The following is a 19,165-nucleotide window of genomic DNA, read 5'->3' on the forward strand; positions in this document are numbered from 1 at the left end:
TATGATAATATGATATAGTTGCACCATGTCAACTTGTATAGCTCTTTTACCAATGAAAAATAGACCTCGGGGTGAGCAACTATGGCCCCTTTATGACCTGTGGACTTAAACACCCAGAATTCCTGAGCCAGCCATGCTGGCTCAGCAATTCTGGGAGTTGAATTCCACGGGTCAAAAGGGGCCATAATTGCCTACCCATTATAGATGATAATATGCCTTATTTAATAGGACCCAGATTGTGGGGGCAATAAGCTGACTTTGTATAAAAATATACAAAAGTATGAAGGCTATTGCTTAACGCATTGTAAGCCGCCCTGAGTCTCCGGAGAAGGGCGGCATATAAATTAAATTAAAAAAAAAAATAGAACAAAATATTCTTTTTAAAATGCCCTCTTTTGGTCTGTGGGTTGTTCACTCTAAGTTTAAAGGTAAAGAGTATAAAGAAACGGGGGCAGTCAGTGGCTGTATATTTACATTTTACAGATCTGTATTCTCTTTTCCCTTTTTGGGGGGGAGTGACAGCTAGTTTTTCACAATATTGAAGAAGATATCACGCTTCAGTTGCATTCCTTCTTCAATTTTAAAACATTGTTAGTTAACAATAGGTGATGTTTTAGTACATCTTTGTTATGTGATTATTTTCTCACTTATGTTAGACAACAAACTACATTTTTTAAAATTATAATTGAGCTAGTCTTAGAACAGTTTGGGATGCATATAAGGCTACTACAAGGAGCTAAATCATTGCTTATCCTGCAGGGAGAAGGAAATTTAGAGAGCTTTGCTATCAGCAGATGGATAAACATGTTTGAAAAAAGGGTTTTTTGTGTGTCCATACAAAATTTCTACAGAATCGAATTATGCTTTTATATTAGCTAAAATATAGTTGTGCCGAACATGTTGAATTTTTTTTTAAGAGTTTGAAATTAAATTATTGGGAATCAGGTGAAAAAGCTGGTTAATTGTTGACACGTTGCCTGAAGCAAGATAGCCAATAGAATATAATTTCTGATGTAGTAATAGAAGATGGTCAGAAATTTAAGATCTCGGAATCCATGAAGAAGTACAAAATGAAGATGCAAAGTTCCACTTGCATATCTGCCAGAGGTGGGACAAAAATGTTGTCCATTTGTTTGTTTGTTTGTTTGTTTGAGTTTGGGGAATAGGGTTAAGGGACAATTAGTACCTATGTCTAAGGAAGGCTTAAGGTACCCATTTCAACTTTAACCACTCCCCTGGCCAGGCTTCTTGGCTTGGGTCTATGACAACTCGCCAGACATACTGGCTGCAGCCAATTCACCACAGGCAACTTGCTGCGGGCCAACTCGCCACAGGCAACTTGCTGCAGAACAAGAGTTACACTAATATTGAAGAAATAGTAGAATAGAATTATTAAAGAAAGGATGCCAAAGGAGAGATAAAATGAAATGTGAATAACAAAATATAAAATAATTAAATTGAATTGTTGAGTTGTCCTGCAGTGAGTTGTCCCATGGTGAGGTGACTGTGGTGAGTTGGCTGAGGTGAGTTGTCCCATTTTCCTGTGCGCTGCTCCCACTATCCATGCATGGGTTAATCCTTCAGTGCTTGGCAACAGCTGAGTGAAAACAAAAGGCTTTTGTTCCCCTTTCCGGCTCCCAAGCCACGCCTCTGGTCCCATGATCCCTCAGTCTTCACTCAGTTGCTGGCAAACACTGCAGTGATTTTTTGAGCTCCACAGATTGCTGGTATTGGTGAGTCTGTGGGGGCTTTCTTTCCTTTTAATTCTATAAACTTCTTGGCTTTCCCCTTTCCTTTGAGCGTTAGGTTGTTGTGTTATTTTTGAGTAGCTCCCCCTCGCGTTTTTTGTTTCTTTTTTCTTTTTTCTTTTGACTGCTGTGTGGGGCGATTGGAGCGTAGGAGGGGGAGTGGGGCAGAGCGCTCACACGCTCGCTCGCCAGCCTCCTAGCTAAGCTACAGGGAGCTTGCGGCTCATCGCCCCACGCCGGAATCATCCGCTCGCCGGCGGAGCCCCAAGCGCCGGCCGCCCACGTGGAGGCTAGCGGCGGCGCGCTCATCAGCTGGCCGGCGGAGCCCCAAGCGCCGGCCGCCCACGTGGAAGCTAGCGGCGGCGCGCTCATCAGCTGGCCGGCGGAGCCCCAAGCGCCGGCCGCCCACGTGGAGGCTAGCGGCGGCGCGCTCTTCAGCTGGCCGGCGGAGCCCCAAGCGCCGGCCGCCCACGCGCCGAAATTCAAATAGAGGGCGCCGCGCTCATCAGCTGGCCGGCGGAGCCGGAAGCGCGGGCCGCCCACGCGGCGAAGATCCGAAGCCGCCGCTGAAGTCGGAGCGTCGCTGGGCTGCAACGGAGCGAGGGCGCGAGACAGGGAAAGCGCCGGAAGAAGGAGGCAGCCCTCCCTGCACTACGGAAAGCCCCTCGTTAAGGGATTGCGCGGCGTCTGGCCGGACCCTCGGGCCGCCATTGTAAGTCCGCTGCCAGGTCTGCCTTGCACCACGTGGCAGCGCCATATTGGTGGACCTTCGGGCCGCCATCTGGGCGAGATCCTCTAGCTCGTGCCTCCCCAACCCACGGGGAGCCAGCTACAGACCTGCACCCCCCCTCCCCACACAGCTGGAGGGGCATCAAACCACCTCTACCACCACCGTCTGAAGAGGTTTGGTAAGGTCCTGGGGCGCTCACTCAGCGATCACCCGTGAGCTGCAGGACAAGGCTCCTAATTCAATCTCCCAGCCGCCTCAGCCATGTCTCACTCCCCCCCATCGTCAGACATGGAGCTGGAGCTAAGCCCCCCACGCACAAACGAAAAAAGGGGGAAAAAGAAATCAAAAAAGAGGCACCTCAGCTCGGCCAGCAAGGCGGCCTCAGAAGGCTCCCTACCCTTCCAGGATAGGGACGCCCCGAGGAGGCATAACACCCTAGAGCGGCAGTGGGAGAGGGCGCACAAGGCGGTTGCAGGAACCACGTCCAGGGACCCTGCACCTGGGGAGCCTACTCCCCTCTCCCCAAGAGAGGCGGAACGGGGACTAACATCTGTGGCCGACATCACACTCACCCCCAGTACCCCGGAGGGGTTTGGGCCCGCTCGCACAACGCCTCGCAATGAGACAGCGTCAAGGGCCGGATGGGAGATTCCAGCCTCCCCCGCGCCAAGTCAGCACCGCCGGGCCAGGGAGGCAAGTTCCACACCCTCAAGGGTAGACCCACAGGGTCAGGGCGGACTGGGCCTGCCACCCCCAGTGGACTTCCAGGCCATGTTCTCGGCGGCCCTATCATCCTTCTTCACCGCAACAATGCAGCAGGCGGCCCAGGTGCCCATACAAACCGCACCCAGTCAGGCGCGGCCGGTCCATCCTCAGCCCCAGCCCCTCCCAGAGCGAAGTCGGGACTCTTCTTCAGACGAATCAGACCAAGCAGAGGAGGGCCCAGAGGAGATGGAGCTATCGGAGGACGAAGGACTAGCGCCGGACACCCCGGCCTTTACAGGTCTTTTCCGCCCAGCTCTTTTCAAGTCGCTCCTCCACAAGGCACGACTTACAACCAACCTTGGAGTGCCAGGAGATATCGCAGTGCCCTCCACCTCAACGGCGGGCCCTCACGACGCCCTCTTCAAGTCCTCAAAGCCGCAGAAGGACTACATCCCTTGCCCGCAGCTATTTACAGAGGTGATTCAGAACCCCTGGGTGCAGCCGGCCTCCATGGCAACACCCAGCAACCTTGATAAAAAACTCTACTGCTCAGCCCCAGAGTTAGAAGATCTGCTGGTGCTCCCATCAGTAGACCAACCAGTGGCTACCCTAGCTGCCAGCTCCCTGATCTCTACCGACCCTCTAGACTCGCTCAAGGCGGAGGAAAAGAGGATGGAATGGGCCTTCCGCAAAGCGCACCAGGCCGTGGGCTGGGCAATCAGATCCGCGACAGCCTCGTCCTTCTTCAACAGAGCCTCGCTTATCTGGCTTCGGCACCTGCAAGACAGGCTCCCACCTGAGGACACTAGACTGCATCAGGATCTAAACAAGATAATAGCTGCTACCGAATACACCGCCGACAGCTCCCTGAATTCAGCCAAGTTCGCCTCAAGGGCGCTGGCTTCGACCCTTACAGCGAGGAGGCTATTCTGGCTTCGACCTTGGAAAGCCGACTTCAAGGCCAAATGGAAGTTGGCGGCTTCCTCATATAAAGCACCAGATCTGTTTGGTGCCTCGCTGGAACCCCTACTCATTGAAGGGAAGGACAAGAGGAAGATCCTCCCTTCAACCTACAGGCGCCAGGAACGCAGGTACACGCCTTACCCGCTCCATCAGCCCTTTCGTGCAGGCGCCGGACCCAGGGGGTCCTCCTCGCACCGCCCCCATTACCAAGGGGGAGACAGATTCAACGACAGACAACAGTTCCGAGACCGAGGAAGACACCAACAGCCCAAACGCAACTTCCGCGGGGCCGGCCCTAAGCCCGCCAGAAGGGGAAAATGACTTCAGGCCCCCGGGGCCCATAGGGGGACGGCTCATCCACTTCCATCAACAATGGGCCAGATCGACCTCGGACTCCTGGGTAAGGCGTACGACCTCTTTAGGTCTGTCCATCGAATTCTCCGGCCAGCCGCCCCACCGGTTTGTCAGTTGTCCAACCCCTCGATCCTCGGAGCTTCAGGACCTGATGTCGCAGGAGATCGCCCACCTCCTGGAGGTCGAGGCCATAGAGCCCGTTCCGCACAGCCAGCGGGGCTCAGGATTCTACTCGACCCTCTTCTTGGTCCCCAAGAATTCCGGAGGCTGGAGGGGCATACTGAATTTAAAGCGCCTGAACCTGTCGGTACAATACCACAGGTTCAAGATGCACTCCCTCAAGACCATCCTTGCGGGAGTGAGACAGGGCGACCTCCTTCAATCAGTCGACCTCCGGGAGGCTTATCTGCACGTGCCGATTCACCCGCTTCACCGGCAGTACTTGAGGTTCACGTACGCGGGCCGTCACTACCAATATCGGGCGATGCCATTCGGACTTTCCTCGGCCCCGCGCACCTTTACCAAGCTGGTAGCGGTGGTGGCGGCCAAGCTCCGGGCCGTCCCGATCCGGGTGCTATGCTATCTGGACGACATTCTGGTCCTGTCGTCCACGCCCGACCAAGCCTACAAGGACATGGAGATGGTGATCAAGGTATTCCAGGATCACGGCTTCACCATAAACTTTGCAAAGAGTCAGCTCATGCCCACCACCAGACTTCTCCACCTGGGGGCACAGATAGATTCGGCCAGCGGGCAGGTATTTTTATCACCGGACAGAGTCCAAAGCATCCGAACCCTAACACGGCAGTGCCTGACGAGGAGGAAAGTTGCTCTGAGCCACCTCTCAACCCTCCTCGGGAAGATGGTATCCTGCTTCGGCATCGTACCGTGGGCACGCAGACACTCGAGGCCCCTGCAGTGGTTCCTCCTTCCGTTCCAGCGAACGGGAAGGGCCAACTCCAAAAGGGAGGTTCGCCTCACTCTACAGGTCCGCAGGTCCCTCGGGTGGTGGACGTCACCGTCGCTCCTCAAGGGCTCCAGCTTCCTAGAGCCAGACCGGCTGATACTAACCACCGACGCCAGCCTTCAGGGGTGGGGAGCCCATCTCCACAACCTAGTCACACAAGGTCGGTGGTCGCAAGAAGAACGTCAACGCAGCATCAACCTCCTAGAGCTTCGAGCGATCAGACTGGCACTCCGCAGCTTCCAGACGACGGTGCAGGGGCATCACGTCCTAATCCTGACCGACAACATCTCGGCCAAGGCACACGTCAACAGGGAGGGGGGCACGAAGTCCCGTACCCTGATGAAGGAGTCCGTGGAGCTGTTCAGCTGGGCAGAGAGACACCTGCTCTCGATCAGAGCAGATCACATTTCCGGGGCAGCGAATGTGAGGGCGGACTGGCTCAGCCGCGAAACAATAGATCAAGCGGAGTGGCAGCTCCACCCTCACCTGTTTCAAGAACTCTCTTCACGCTTCGGAAGCCCGGTCGTAGATCTCTTCGCAACCCCGACCAACGCTCAGCTTCCCCGCTTCGTGTCACGCTACCCGACACCACAAGCGGAGGACCACGATGCGCTGCGCTGCAGGTGGCCCGAGGGTCTCCTGTACGCATTCCCACCAGTCCCGCTGCTCCCGCGACTCATTCGGAAGCTACTGGCAGAAAAAGCCGACCTACTACTGGTAGCCCCGAACTGGCCCCGGAGACCCTGGTTCGCCGATCTTGTAGCACTGTCCGTAGAACAGCCATGGCTGATCCCTCCACAGCAGCTCGTCCTGTGCCAAGGAGCAGTCACGCACCCAGAGCCCCAATGGCTCCAATTAGCCGTTTGGCACTTGAACGGGTCATCTTGAAGAAGGACAGCCTACCAGACGAGGTGGTTGCCACTATCCAGGCGGCCAGACGCCCAGCTACGACCCGCATCTACGAGTCGTCATGGCAGGCGTTCTGTCGATGGAGCGCCCAACAGCACATCGACCCCACATCAGCCACCATTCAGGACATCCTGCGGTTCCTACAGGCCGGCCTAGACAAGGGTTTGGCCCCCGCAACCCTACGGAGACAGACAGCGGCGTTGTCAACAATCATCGCGTGCCCTCCATACCAATCCCTCGCGCAACACCCGCGCATCAAGGGGTTTCTGCATGGGGCCACTAACCTGCGACCCCCCACAGTTCACCGATACCCCTCATGGGATCTACCTCTAGTGTTGCGGGCACTGACCGGACCCCCTTTCGAGCCCCTAGATTCAACATCTCTGAAGTACCTATCGCTTAAGGTGACCTTCCTGCTGGCAATCACCTCAGCAAGGAGGGTCTCAGAGCTAGCAGCCCTGTCAGTCCGCAAAGACTTGTGCATTTTCCACGAATCCGCGGTGACCCTGCGCCTGGATCCGGCATTTATCCCGAAGGTCAACTCATGGTTCCACCGAGCCCAGGAGCTCATACTACCGGACTTCTGCCCTTCACCTCGTGACCCCAGAGAGGAGAAGTGGCATACCCTAGATGTGCGACGTGCCATCCGTACTTACATCCGACGGACCGCTCCTTTCCGCCGTACAGAGGGACTCCTGGTTGCCTTCAACCCGAAGTCCATGGGTCAGAAGATATCAGCAGCCACAGTCGGCAGATGGATCAAGGCCTGCATCGCCCTGGCATATGACCTGAATGCCATAGCGACTCCCGACAAGATCCTACCGCACTCGACGCGCAGTGCAGCCACCACGGCGGCCTGGTCCACCCAAGCCTCGATCGTGGACATCTGCAGAGCGGCGACGTGGTCGTCCCTCACACCGTTCATCCGCCACTACAAGATTGATGAGTACAACTCGGCGGAGGCATCCTTTGGCCGCAAAGTCCTGCAGAAAGTACTGACAGAAGAGGACTCTGGAGGCAGTCAGCTCCCCACCCAGGGAGTTTAAGCTTGGGTATATCCCATGCATGGATAGTGGGAGCAGCGCACAGGAAAATGGACGTTGTCTTACCTGAACGTCCCTTTTCTGGGCGCTGCGTACACTATCCATATCCCGCCCGTTAGGGCTGCCTGCCACCGTTATGGCTGAATTTACCTTCTTTCCTTAAGCTGATTTGAGTTAATAAAGTTGAGTTATAAGTTACCTATAGTATGGATTCCTTTCTGCTGCGCCTTCGTTCAGACTGGGGGATCATGGGACCAGAGGCGTGGCTTGGGAGCCGGAAAGGGGAACAAAAGCCTTTTGTTTTCACTCAGCTGTTGCCAAGCACTGAAGGATTAACCCATGCATGGATAGTGTACGCAGCGCCCAGAAAAGGGACGTTCAGGTAAGACAACGTCCATTCCATTTTGGTTTATAGCAGCTGTCAAGCCTACTGAGGTTTAAGGGAATGTGCAGAGAACAGCATCCCTGAAGTGTATTTCAACAATCACAGAACTTTTTCTACACATAAAGAGGCTTACTTCTATTCATAAAATAAAGACAACATGTCATTAAATTGACTGCTTACATTTCATGTTATTAAAAATTACTGACATATTCCTCTTTAGTAATAGTACTTATTTAAGCCAAAGACATGGTGGTCCAATTGTGTCCCAGTACAAAAAAAAAGTAACTTTATTCCAGAATTATCCTATGTGATGCTTCCCTAGAGTCACAGCTAGTTGTATACAGGTAGTCCTCAATTTAAAATAGTTCGAAGTTACAACAGCACTGAAAAAAGTGACTTACAACCATTTTTCACACTTATGACCATTGCAGCATCCCCATGCTCAAAATTCAGACTCTTGGCCATTGACTCATATTTATGACAGTTGCTGTGTCCCGGGGTCATGTGATCACCTTTTGTGACCTTCTGACAAGCAAAGTCAATGGGGAAGCCAGTGTCGCTTAACAACCGTGTTCCTAATTTAATAACTTAAATGATTCACTTAACAATTGTGGCAAGAAAGGTTGCAAAATGGAACAAAACTCACTTAACCTCTGTCTCTTAACAACAGAAATGTAGAGCTCAGTTCTGGTAATAATTCAAGTTCTAATTTACCTGCAATTTGCCACTTGGGGAAGCCAGAGTGATGATTTAATGAAAACAGAAGTTTGTTCACTTTTAGGCTCCGTGTCTGTTTCTTTCTATCCTTGTGATTATGGGCAATGAAACCAGCAGGTTGCCTCTCTTTAGTATGAGTCACCATGGAGCATCCATGAGCTTTAATCCATACTTGTTACCCAAATTAATTTAGGAAACGTCATATCATTCAATCACAAATCCCCTCAGATACTATAACATTTGGCTCCCTGCTCTTCTTTCTAGCCTTTTATCCTTCTTCTGGCCATTGTTAACCTTTCCTCAAGTACTCCTTCAGTCTCTTATTATTTGCTATTCTAATATAGCATGGAGTTTATAGGAGCATGATGGGGTATTGCTTTCATCAGAGGTGATTAAAAATAATTCATTTTAATGGATTAGGTCACAGTAATATTTGTAATGCTCATAAAAAAAGGTAGCTAGGGCCATTATAAATTATTAAATTGCTCAACTGCTTTAGTGCGCAAAGCAGGGGAAGCAGCTGCGATTACGGAAAATAAGAATAACAATGTGTTTTGCTTCTTCTTCTTCTCCTTTTTTTCCCATTTAGGTGAGAGACCATTCCAATGCAGATATTGTCCGTACAGTGCCTCTCAGAAAGGGAACCTAAAAACACATGTCCAGTGTGTACACCGGGTCCCCTTTGACAACAGCCAATACCCTGACCTACGGTTCCCATCACCTCCAAATAATTACTCCATCAACCCTTTAGAAGGCCAGCTGGAAAACATCTTTACAATCTCTCCAGTCCCTGGAGCAACTGTGTTATAGCGAGACTCAGGCTCCGTGCTTTGCTAGAAGAGTGATGTCTCTGAACTGTTAATCATTTTAAAATAAATGAAGAACCTACCCAAGATATATACAAATTGACATAGTAATCAGTCCCCACAGTTTCTTATTTCCTTTGTAATAAACAGAAGAGCTGGCAAGCTTTGGGGTAGTGCAAAGCATATATATTAATCAAGATAACATTTTTTTTAGACACTGGAAAAAATTAAACGTCATATATTTGGAGGATGGCACTGCAACCGGCACTTCCCTCGTGGTGGGTTTGAAGTTTTATTTTTTATTTAAAGGAAACACACATCCAGGGTGGATTTGGGAATGCGGGAAGGAGTGATTAAGCAACTGTCACGCCCGAAATGCAACTTTAAAAAAAAAGAAGAAGAAAAAGGAAGGAAGGAAGGAGTCGTTCAGTGCTGTATAAGCCAAACTTGATGAAGGACAGAAGGGACAAAAGGGAGAGACCATCATTCTGCAGTGAGGTTGTTTCATGATAGTTTGGGGACCACTTCCATTTCCAGTGGGCTGATCCTTGACTGCACACCATTAATAGTACGTGAATATGGAAATTGAAAACACTTCTTAAGAAATGCTTCTCTTCTCACTTTGGCAAGAAGAAAAAACAAACAAAACAGCTGGTCGAACACTAAGAAGAAAAAGAAAAAAAAAGGCTTCTGTGGGTTTTTTTTTTTTTTTTTGTGCTCCCCCTCTCAGGGTCTTCCTGTTTGTTTAATCTGCTTTTTCTTTCTTTTAAAATGCAGTTTTCCACGATCTGTCACAAAGGAAGTATGCATGCTTTTAAAAATTAGATTAAAAGGGGGGGGGGAAACACCCCAGCTTTTTAAAGCTGCTGATTGATACACTTATAATAATACATTTTAAAAGCAGATGTTTAGGCATACCTCTGGTTTTATGATACTGGAGATGACTGCATTTCTGTGCAGCAAGACCAAGTTCCTTTCATGGATCCTAATGTTTTGGGGGGGGAGGGATATATCTTGTTTTGTGATGGCAAGCTTCCCTAATCTAGTGTTTTCTACATGAGCTGGAATTTCCCAGAAGGTTCTAGCAAGCATGGCTGTTGGCCGTGATGGCTTGGAATTCTGGGAAGTGCAAACTCAGCAAGTTTGGTGGCAGAGGGTGATTCGGCACGGTAGTCACTGGAGTAACGGGGGGAGAAAAGGCGCTTTATATACCTCTTCTACAGTAACATTTTAAAATGCAAGTTTTTAAAGGTAAGAGGGAAGAAGCAGCAGGTTGTTCACACAGGGTCTGTCTTGTTCAAAAGTATATCCCACATGTACTTTTTCCTTCTCTTGCTATGACACTGTGTGATGGTAATAATTCAGAGTTTCAGATTTTGCACATAAACAATTTTATGCATCATCATTATCATCATCAAGAAAAAAAAATGCTGCCTTGAAAATATTTGTGAATGTTTTTCTTTTGCAAAAAAAAAAAAAAAAGCTTTACTAGTTTTTTTTTAATTGTAACATTTTTGTAAAGGCAGGAAATGGATTTTTAAAGAAAACTAGCATGCTAATTATATTTTTCAAAAAAGCAATAATTTTACATGTACAGAAATAGCACTAATCTTTTAATACTGATGGAGAGCAACCGTTTACTTCTACAATAATGGGATAGTGCTTTTTTTTTCTAGAAGATGGGGTTACTCAAAAGATTTTTTTAATATGTATTTTTTTTCCTGTTCTGATTTTGTGTTGTCTATATTTGAATTGGGATTCTACTTGTTGCAAGTTACTTGACTGTTCTTGCTTTGCTGTTAACTATAATGCAGTTGTAATATTCGTATATAATTTGCCAGTTTGGAATTTTTAATTTTATTTTATTCCTCATACTTCTGCACCAGCTGTAAACCAGCTGTAACCCTGGATTAGTATAAAATGTCTGTGCAGATGTTGTGTAACTGATTAATCTGTTTTGAAGTTACCTTGCAGAAATTCACACAGACATATTCCAGACCTCCCTTTTTCTGTCTCCTGCATCCCACTTCATCCTCATTTCCTTCAAATCATCTATTTTTATGAATCACATGACACCAAAATATCCCTAACTGATTGACAATTAGGGATCCATAATCAAGTGCTACATTTTCCTTCTTCAAGCACTTATTTTTCTTTATTTTAAGTAAACAGGTGAGGATTCAGGAATGCCTGCAGATAATTTCTTTGTCCAAATTTCTGCTTATCCACCCCCCCCATTATTTGAGTGCCCCCATACAACTATCACAATTTTTCTTGCTTGATTTGTGTGTGTATTTTATTTTTGAATCATGTTTGGTGAGTGGTGTCTTTGATTTCATTAATTCTTTATTTTTAATATTTTTTTTTTGTCTTTGCAAGCTGATCTAGAAGGATCTTAGTTATTATTTAGAGTTTCAGAGCTTTTCCTGAAGATTGTCTGACACACAAAGAGGAAAGGGCTGTCATTGCCATTACTAGGGTACTAATCAGCAAAGTTTACAATCATCATTTAGCTTCACGAAGAACAACAGCAGGGGAAATCAGTTTAAATAATTATATGCTGTGTATAGCACAGAAATGAGATTTTCACTTAATTAAACAAGAAATGGGGAGGGAGAAGGGGAGCTGTCATTAAAGACCACCATATTACGTGTGAATTCCAAGCTTTGTAATTTCCTCGTTTCTCATCCATATTGTATCAATTTGTTAATTCAGTTAGATCCTAGTGTTTAGTATGATTTGTGCTCCTTATTTATTTAGCTATTTGGGTTTAAAGTAGCCTTTTTTGGGGGGGGTGGAAGAGGAAACATGATAATTTTGTAGCATGACACATTTTTGTAAGCCATCTTCTGACTGTTACAGCGACTCTGCTACCTCTGTCAATCTGTTTCTTTTCCTTAACAGGTTTTCTACAGTGTTTCAGTCTAATGTACCTTAGACAATAAAGGTTCCATAATGAGCAGTGCAGATGGCGTCTCAGACATTGCTCTCCGTTTCTCCTTTCATTTTGCTTTTCCAATACAGAAACAGGCGTCTCAGCCATATGAATCTTCCTCCTTTCTTGTCCCTATGTGAAATGGAATAATGTCATCTTTCAAAACTGCTACATTTGTTCTCATTTCTATATTCCTGAGAATGTTTCTATCGCAATTGTGTTACTGGGGGGAAAAATACACCTTTGCAGATTTAGTTTTTAGTTTTGTAACCACCCCAGAGCATATTTCCATATATATATATATATGGAAATACATATACCGGACAGCAAGATATATATATATTGCTGTCCGGTGCCCTCTGTTCATGGTGACATGAGTTTACCATACGTGAAAAGGAAGATGGATCAGTTTCCCAGAGGAAATATAACTGTAAAAATGATTTAGTAAAGGAAGTGAGAAAGCTGAACCAAGCTTTTAAACCGTTATGTAACCGAACTACAGTAGTTTTTGTATTCTAATAAAAAATAGTAAATATTAACATTTTATTGAATCTAGAAAGGATATGGAGAAATATTTATGCAGCCAAACTGCAGGCAGATATTACTCCAATTTGGGGAGAGGGAAAGTTTGAACGATGTGTAAGATTCAACCGTGAGAGAACATCCATAAATATATTTTTTCAAATAGCAAAGATTTAAAAAAAAAATTTTTTTTTTTGTCAATACTCATTTTTTACTAAAAAAAAAAAAATTAAAATCTTTTTTTTCAAGCAGCATTCTCCCATAGAAAAAGACTAGTTTTTGTGATGTAATTCACTTTTTATTAAATTAATGCTCATTCCAATCCAAAACACAAATGTGTTGCCCAAAATAAAATATACTTCCTATTTCAAAAGCCAGATTAAATTCTATAAATTATACTCCCAAAATGCATGAAGGGATATCCTAAACTAATGCACTAGATTCACCTTCATACAAAGTTTTGTTTGAATCAATGAATACAGATCATACATTTTCTACTAAATCACTCCAGTTAATTCTCTGTTCTTAAATCTACTACCACAAATAGTGTATTTTTATCATGACTTTTTCTTGCCCGATTTCAGTGGTAGGTATTTATTACTACCTCTGGATAAATTTCAAAACACAAACCTAGTATGAAGTATGATACCTAGTATGGGAAAATAAAAAAATAAGTCTACTATGCTTTTTTTTTTTTTTTTAAGGAAAGACATTCAGTAAAATGAGTTCTAGCACTGGGTTGTGGCCTCCATGAGATTGTGAATAAAACTTGCTTCTTCCAGAGCTGGATTTGGCCAATATTTACCAGGTGCTGGATCAGGCTGCCCACAGAATCCAAATCCCCAAGTTCTCCTCAGGAGCTCTTGCAATACCCCCAATTCAAGGGGACTTGGTGAGGATCAAGACATCCGTGCCTAGTTTCAACCTGAGTGTCTTTTCCTGATGGTGCCGTGCTGAGTCCTGGTACTTCTCATCCATAAGGCCTACTAGTTAAACCACTAAAACAGCATAATGCCCTCAGGCGAAGAACCACTTTGAAAGATAGACTGAGGCTAGGCAAGAAGATATGTTCCACTCCTGCCTGGATCAACTTGGGCAGCATTTTGAAATAAATTGGGGTGATTTCAGGAACTCTGGTGAGTGCAGAAGTTGTTGAAATAAAGCCCAAACCCAGGGTTGAGTTTTGAGCTTTAGGTATGCAAGTCTGTTTGAAGTAAATTGGGAGATTTCAGGAGCTATGGTGAGTGGCTGGATCATTGGAGCGGAAGTTCTGTCAGGATTCCTTCTGATGTTTATTCTTGGGGGGTGGGAGAGGGATTCACGGGGAATTTCACAGGGCATTAAAATGACAAAGTTTGGGAATCCCTGCAGTAAAACGCTACTAAATTGTGGATTGATTACACCAGCTGCAAGCCATCTAAACCAGCATGAGCAAAGGAATTTCGCTTAAGATGGCTTTTCATGTGAGAGATTCAATATTTTTATGTTACAATAGGTAGGCTGTTAAAAACAATTACATACAAGCCCATTACACTAAAATATCTACTAGTTATCTACTATGTACTAGTTATCTAGTAAGGAGCTGTGGTGGCACAGAGATTAGAATTTAGTATTGCAGACTAATTCTGCCAACTGCCAGTAGTTTGATTCTCACCGACTCAAGGTTGACTTGGCCTTCCATTCTTCTGCGGTTGGTAAAATGAGGACCCAGATTGTTGGAGGAAACATGCTGACTATAAACCGCTTACGAAGGGCTGTAAAATATTGTGAAGCAGTATATAAGTCTAAGTGCTATTGCTATCTTCTAGAAATAAGTTTGGTAAGGTTTGGTAGGAGATCTGTTACATTTATTCAGAAATAGTCTTAGATCCAAGCCTACTGTACCTCCCATGTACAGTACTCAGCCATTCACTAATATAATTATGAAAAATGGGGAAATTAAAAGGTCAATGTAAAAGAAAAAAAAGCTATAAGATGCCAACTTACTGAAAGTCAGCATTGTTTGATCAAATCTGCAGTAAGAGATTACAAGTGTATTCCTAGTAAGGAATATTTACAGGTCGGTCCAAATGCTACTATAGATGAGAAGCCACAGCAAAGGTACACTTGAGTGCTCTAACCAAGTTTCAAATCCAGGCTAGATGCAATTCCATATCAAACTGGAACCATGAAAACTTAGCACATCCTCTCTCAACTTAATGGTTTCTGGTTTTCTGGGTTCCCAAAATGTTCATCTATACTGAAAATCACATGTTGGGAATGCAGAAAGCAGAAAGTTAACACATTTAGATGGTATCAGGTTGGGCCAGATCATTTGCTGACAGAATTAATTTATTAAGTATAAATGGGAAATAGAAAAATTAATAATGTTTTGAAGAGATGAACAAACACCGGATTGAGAACACAGCTACACAAAGCATTTCATTGAAGGATTTTTTTTTTTCAAGAATACTCCACAGAGCATATCTTGCTCCTTACCAAAGGTTTGATGTAGAGGAGCCATGTCAAAGCAATTACTTCGATTGGCAGCCCCAAAGTGAAATATCTCTAGGTCAGGGCTGGGTTCTACTTACCTCCACTACTGGTTCGCAATGGGAGCGCATGCATGTAGGAGCTTCTGTGCATGCGCAGATCATTCGTGATGATGTCCGGGTGGGTGGGCGGAGCCTCCTGCCACCGTTACTACCTGTTCACAAGAACCGGACTGAACCGGGAGCAACCCACCACTGCTATACGTGTAATTCTTTGCTCCTTAGAAGCAATTCTCCAGAGAAGCAGTGGCTTGTACAAACTTAATGGGGAGTATATAGGGGGAAATGTAGTTTTAGAGATGCCAGCTTATTGGCTGATCTCCAAAAAAAAGCTTAAGCCAGATCAGATCTGATTCGTATAGAGATATCTTGAAGAAATCCTGATGTAGTAGGTTAGACGAGGACGATTAAAAAATAAAATCCGAGAAAAAGCCATGCCAAATTGCTTCTGTGTTGCCTGCAAATAAACCACATGGATATTTCTATGAAGTCACCAGGAGTGGAGCTTGACTCTAACCAGCCTTTTAACTGGTAGCTTTACTGGACTCTGATTGCAAAAAAAAAAGTTACAGAATTATACCTTCCTATATATCATGAATGGGTATTGCAATGAATGTACAAAGTCAGTCATAATATTCCAAAAGCAAATAGTTTCAACTATAAGAATGCTTCTAATGATGAAAAAGCACATCTCGCCTACAAGCCTTGTGCTAGCCCTTGAACTGGATTTTCCCCCCAATTCCATATTCTTTTTCACAACAGGATCTTTTTGCTTTCTCTAGAATACAACTATTCCTTAAGTTTAATGCTCATGTTCATTTCTAATCAAGATATAAATTGCATTTAAAATAATGACAGTGTGGGTGTTTTAATGCCATGAGTTGTGGCACTGTCCTCTTATTTCTATTCTGGATCTTTTGCATCTTACAGTAAATAAGAGATCCCATTCAGATTCTAGAACAGATGGTCATTTTTTTTTCTAGCAAAGGCTGCAGTCCTGCACGAACTATCTATTATTAATGGTAGATACCTAAGTGTGTGCATGCTTTGAAAATTATGTAGAAATAGTACTTCACCCCTTGCACTAAGTGGCTTTGAGGAAATTATCAAAAAAAAAAAAATTTTTTTTCCTAGGCAGAGAGATCAAATCAGAAACACTTCTGATTTTATTTATTTTTTAAAAATATGCACATACCTCTAACAGATCATCAGAAACACCGTGAGGTCAAAAAGTAGGTGAGGGCAATACATTTTTTTCTGAGATCCTCTCTTCTGATATCTTTTTTTTTTCCATTCAGCCTCATAAAATAGGATGCAAGGGAGGGACAAATAACTGTCCAATTGACTGCAAAGTGCTTTAAAATTAGGCTATCAGCCTCCAGATGTTTCTTCCTGTTCTAGATGAATCTGTGTTCTTGAGTTTTCAACTGCTGGCACAACAAAATTCTGAATCAGTTTGATAGGAACTGGCTCTTAGGACAATCATTTGATGGGAGTGGGGGGGAAGCCTTTTGACAGGGCTGTCAAAATCCCGGCCCATTGGCCGGATGTGTCACATGCTGGCCACGCCCATGCCCACTTTAACAAAGGGGGGGAAGTCCCAATACATCACATGATGCTGCCGTGATGATATGAGTTTGACACCTCTGGAATAGAAGCATTTTAACCTCTCAGTTGTCACACAGAACTGAAATGTTGAGTAGCAACCCTAGCAGCAAAGTAGTCTTTTGAAAACATGCAAGAAAACACGGACCCTATTAGCTGGGATAATTTGGTTTCCCTTATGACCCAGAAGACTAAAGAAGGAATTTCCACAAAACAGCAATCTGTACTTTCAACATTGTGAACCACCTCATTAGCTACTACAGCATGATTGATCCGAATTTAATTTAGGAGGCATCCATCTAAACCAGGGGTGAACTGAAACAAACCTCCCTTTGGGGCAGTTCAATAGGAAGGGATATTTTGCTTGTTTTTCAGAAGCAGGAGTTGTGTCAGTGGGGGTGTTACTTTCCTTTCCCTCTTCCTGCTGCCATCGATATGTGAAAACAAAAGTACTGTGTAGCCAACAGCTGACATCTTTCTGATTCTCTATAGAATAAAATGAGGCGAAAAAAGGAGGCTTGGAAGGGTTTGCTTCAAAGCAAAGTTTATGGCAGACATCTGAGATTTATCCAAAGGCTTAGGATAATATTTAAATTAAATAGATCCATTCATTGACGAGCATAGTTACCGAAGGAGAAAAACCACATCATATCCCCCAAGCTGATATATTATGAGGCAGATATTTATTTATAATATTGCAGTTCTTTTCTCCTCGCTTCATTTATGAAAATCTGGAGACAAAACTTTCCTTACCTATCCCACAATATGGCATGGCAACCAGTAGGAGCTTAGCGGAGGTAGAAAACACAATGCAAACATGACTGATAAAGAACAGGTTACCAGATCTTGGCTACAAAATATGGAAGTCCACTTGATAACCAGAAAGAGATGCAAACTCAGAATTTGCAACCAGTTTCCCGAAAGCCACTGATGTCGAGCAACACATTTGGAGTGTACCAGCTTTGTGGTTCTTTAACTGATTATGGTTAAATTTTTCACATGACACATGTAAAAGGGGGATGGGGCTTTGATTTGTGTGGTTGCCACTTTAACTTTTTTTTACTGAACTTTGACCATAATAGGGACTGGCAACTTGGTTGTAAATGAAGTAGTCATTAAGTGAAACCATGACTGTGCTTATGAACTTATTTCAGTTTTCCTTGGCTTTACAGACTTGCAACGGTTGTAAATGTAAGGATTGGTCAGAAAATTATTTCTGCATCTGTGCCTTTGTGTTTTATAATCAAAATCCTCCAATTGCTTTGAAAAACAACTCTACTCCTCTAACTATTTTCTATCTGGAAGACTTCTGATAACTCCTTTACTAAGCCCTGAAGTTTCAGCAGCATTTTTCTCATTTTGAACGAGAAAGATTTTCAGCATTGTAATAAATATTTTACTTTATAGTAGATATTATCCTGAAACTTTGGGGATGATTCAGTGACATAGCATGATAAAGGGGTAGATTTAATTGCTATTCTTGAAAGAAGTACATTTTACAATGATTATTTGCTTGTAACTTTTTTTATCTATAAATGTTCTGTTCACATACAAGGATTTTGACAAAGCACTACAGTATAATCTTCTAATAATACTCATTTTGTACCATAAAATGATTACATGCAGCTTTAAAATGTTAAATATGTCACGATTAGGGTAGAGTAGTACAGTATTCCGTTTATAATATTAAATGTTCCCAAATGGCACAGTGTTATCAATCATGCACACTGGCAATATTCAACATTTCTCCTTTTTTCTTTAATTTTGTATTTTTAGTTGAACAAATTGAGATTAAAGTTGACACAGTTTTGTGCTCCAGCTCTCCTGGCAATGAGTGGCAGTAAAGTTCCAAGACATGCCTGTGCAAAGCAAGTCCTGCTAAAATCTGATTTAATAACATTCTGGGCAGGGTACAAAGATTTAAGACTCCACACTGCAATTAGCAGTGCATCAGCTGAGGGATGCAAATGACTATCCAGGAAAGCAAAAAAAAAAAAAAAATTGAACAAATCTCAAAAAGACTTGAAATAAATTGGATCACCAAAAAAAAAAAAAGTTGCATGGGTTTGTTTCCAAAAGATTCTCTCTCTTTTTTTCCCCTTCCTTCCTTCCTTCCTTCCTTCCTTCCTTCCTTCCTTCCTTCCTCCCTCCCTCCCTCCCTCCCTCCCTCCCTCCCTCTTCTGAGGCAAATATGTGACAAAAATCAGGTTTTATTTTTTCCCCCTGTTAAATGTTCCTTCTTAAA

The 19,165-nt window shown here is 44.5% G+C and overlaps 1 protein-coding gene across 4 annotated transcripts in view; it reads left to right on the forward strand.

Moving 5' to 3' along the window:
- Positions 1-12,294, forward strand: part of ZNF516 (zinc finger protein 516) — a 133,893-nt gene extending 121,599 nt beyond the window's left edge. For 3 of the 4 annotated variants that reach the window (XM_034429336.3, XM_034429334.3, XM_087890387.1), the window contains one exon: positions 9,111-12,294. In XM_034429336.3, coding sequence (XP_034285227.2) covers positions 9,111-9,170 — 60 coding nt within the window. In that variant the 3' untranslated portion in view covers positions 9,171-12,294. The remainder of the gene's footprint in view (positions 1-9,110) is intronic. The other variant, XM_087890388.1, reaches the window with a different exon arrangement.
- Positions 12,295-19,165: the final 6,871 nt, after the last annotated feature.

Source organism: Pantherophis guttatus, chromosome 3 (genome assembly GCF_059756535.1).
Source record: "Pantherophis guttatus breed Tessera chromosome 3, ASM5975653v1, whole genome shotgun sequence".
NCBI lineage: Eukaryota > Metazoa > Chordata > Lepidosauria > Squamata > Colubridae > Pantherophis > Pantherophis guttatus.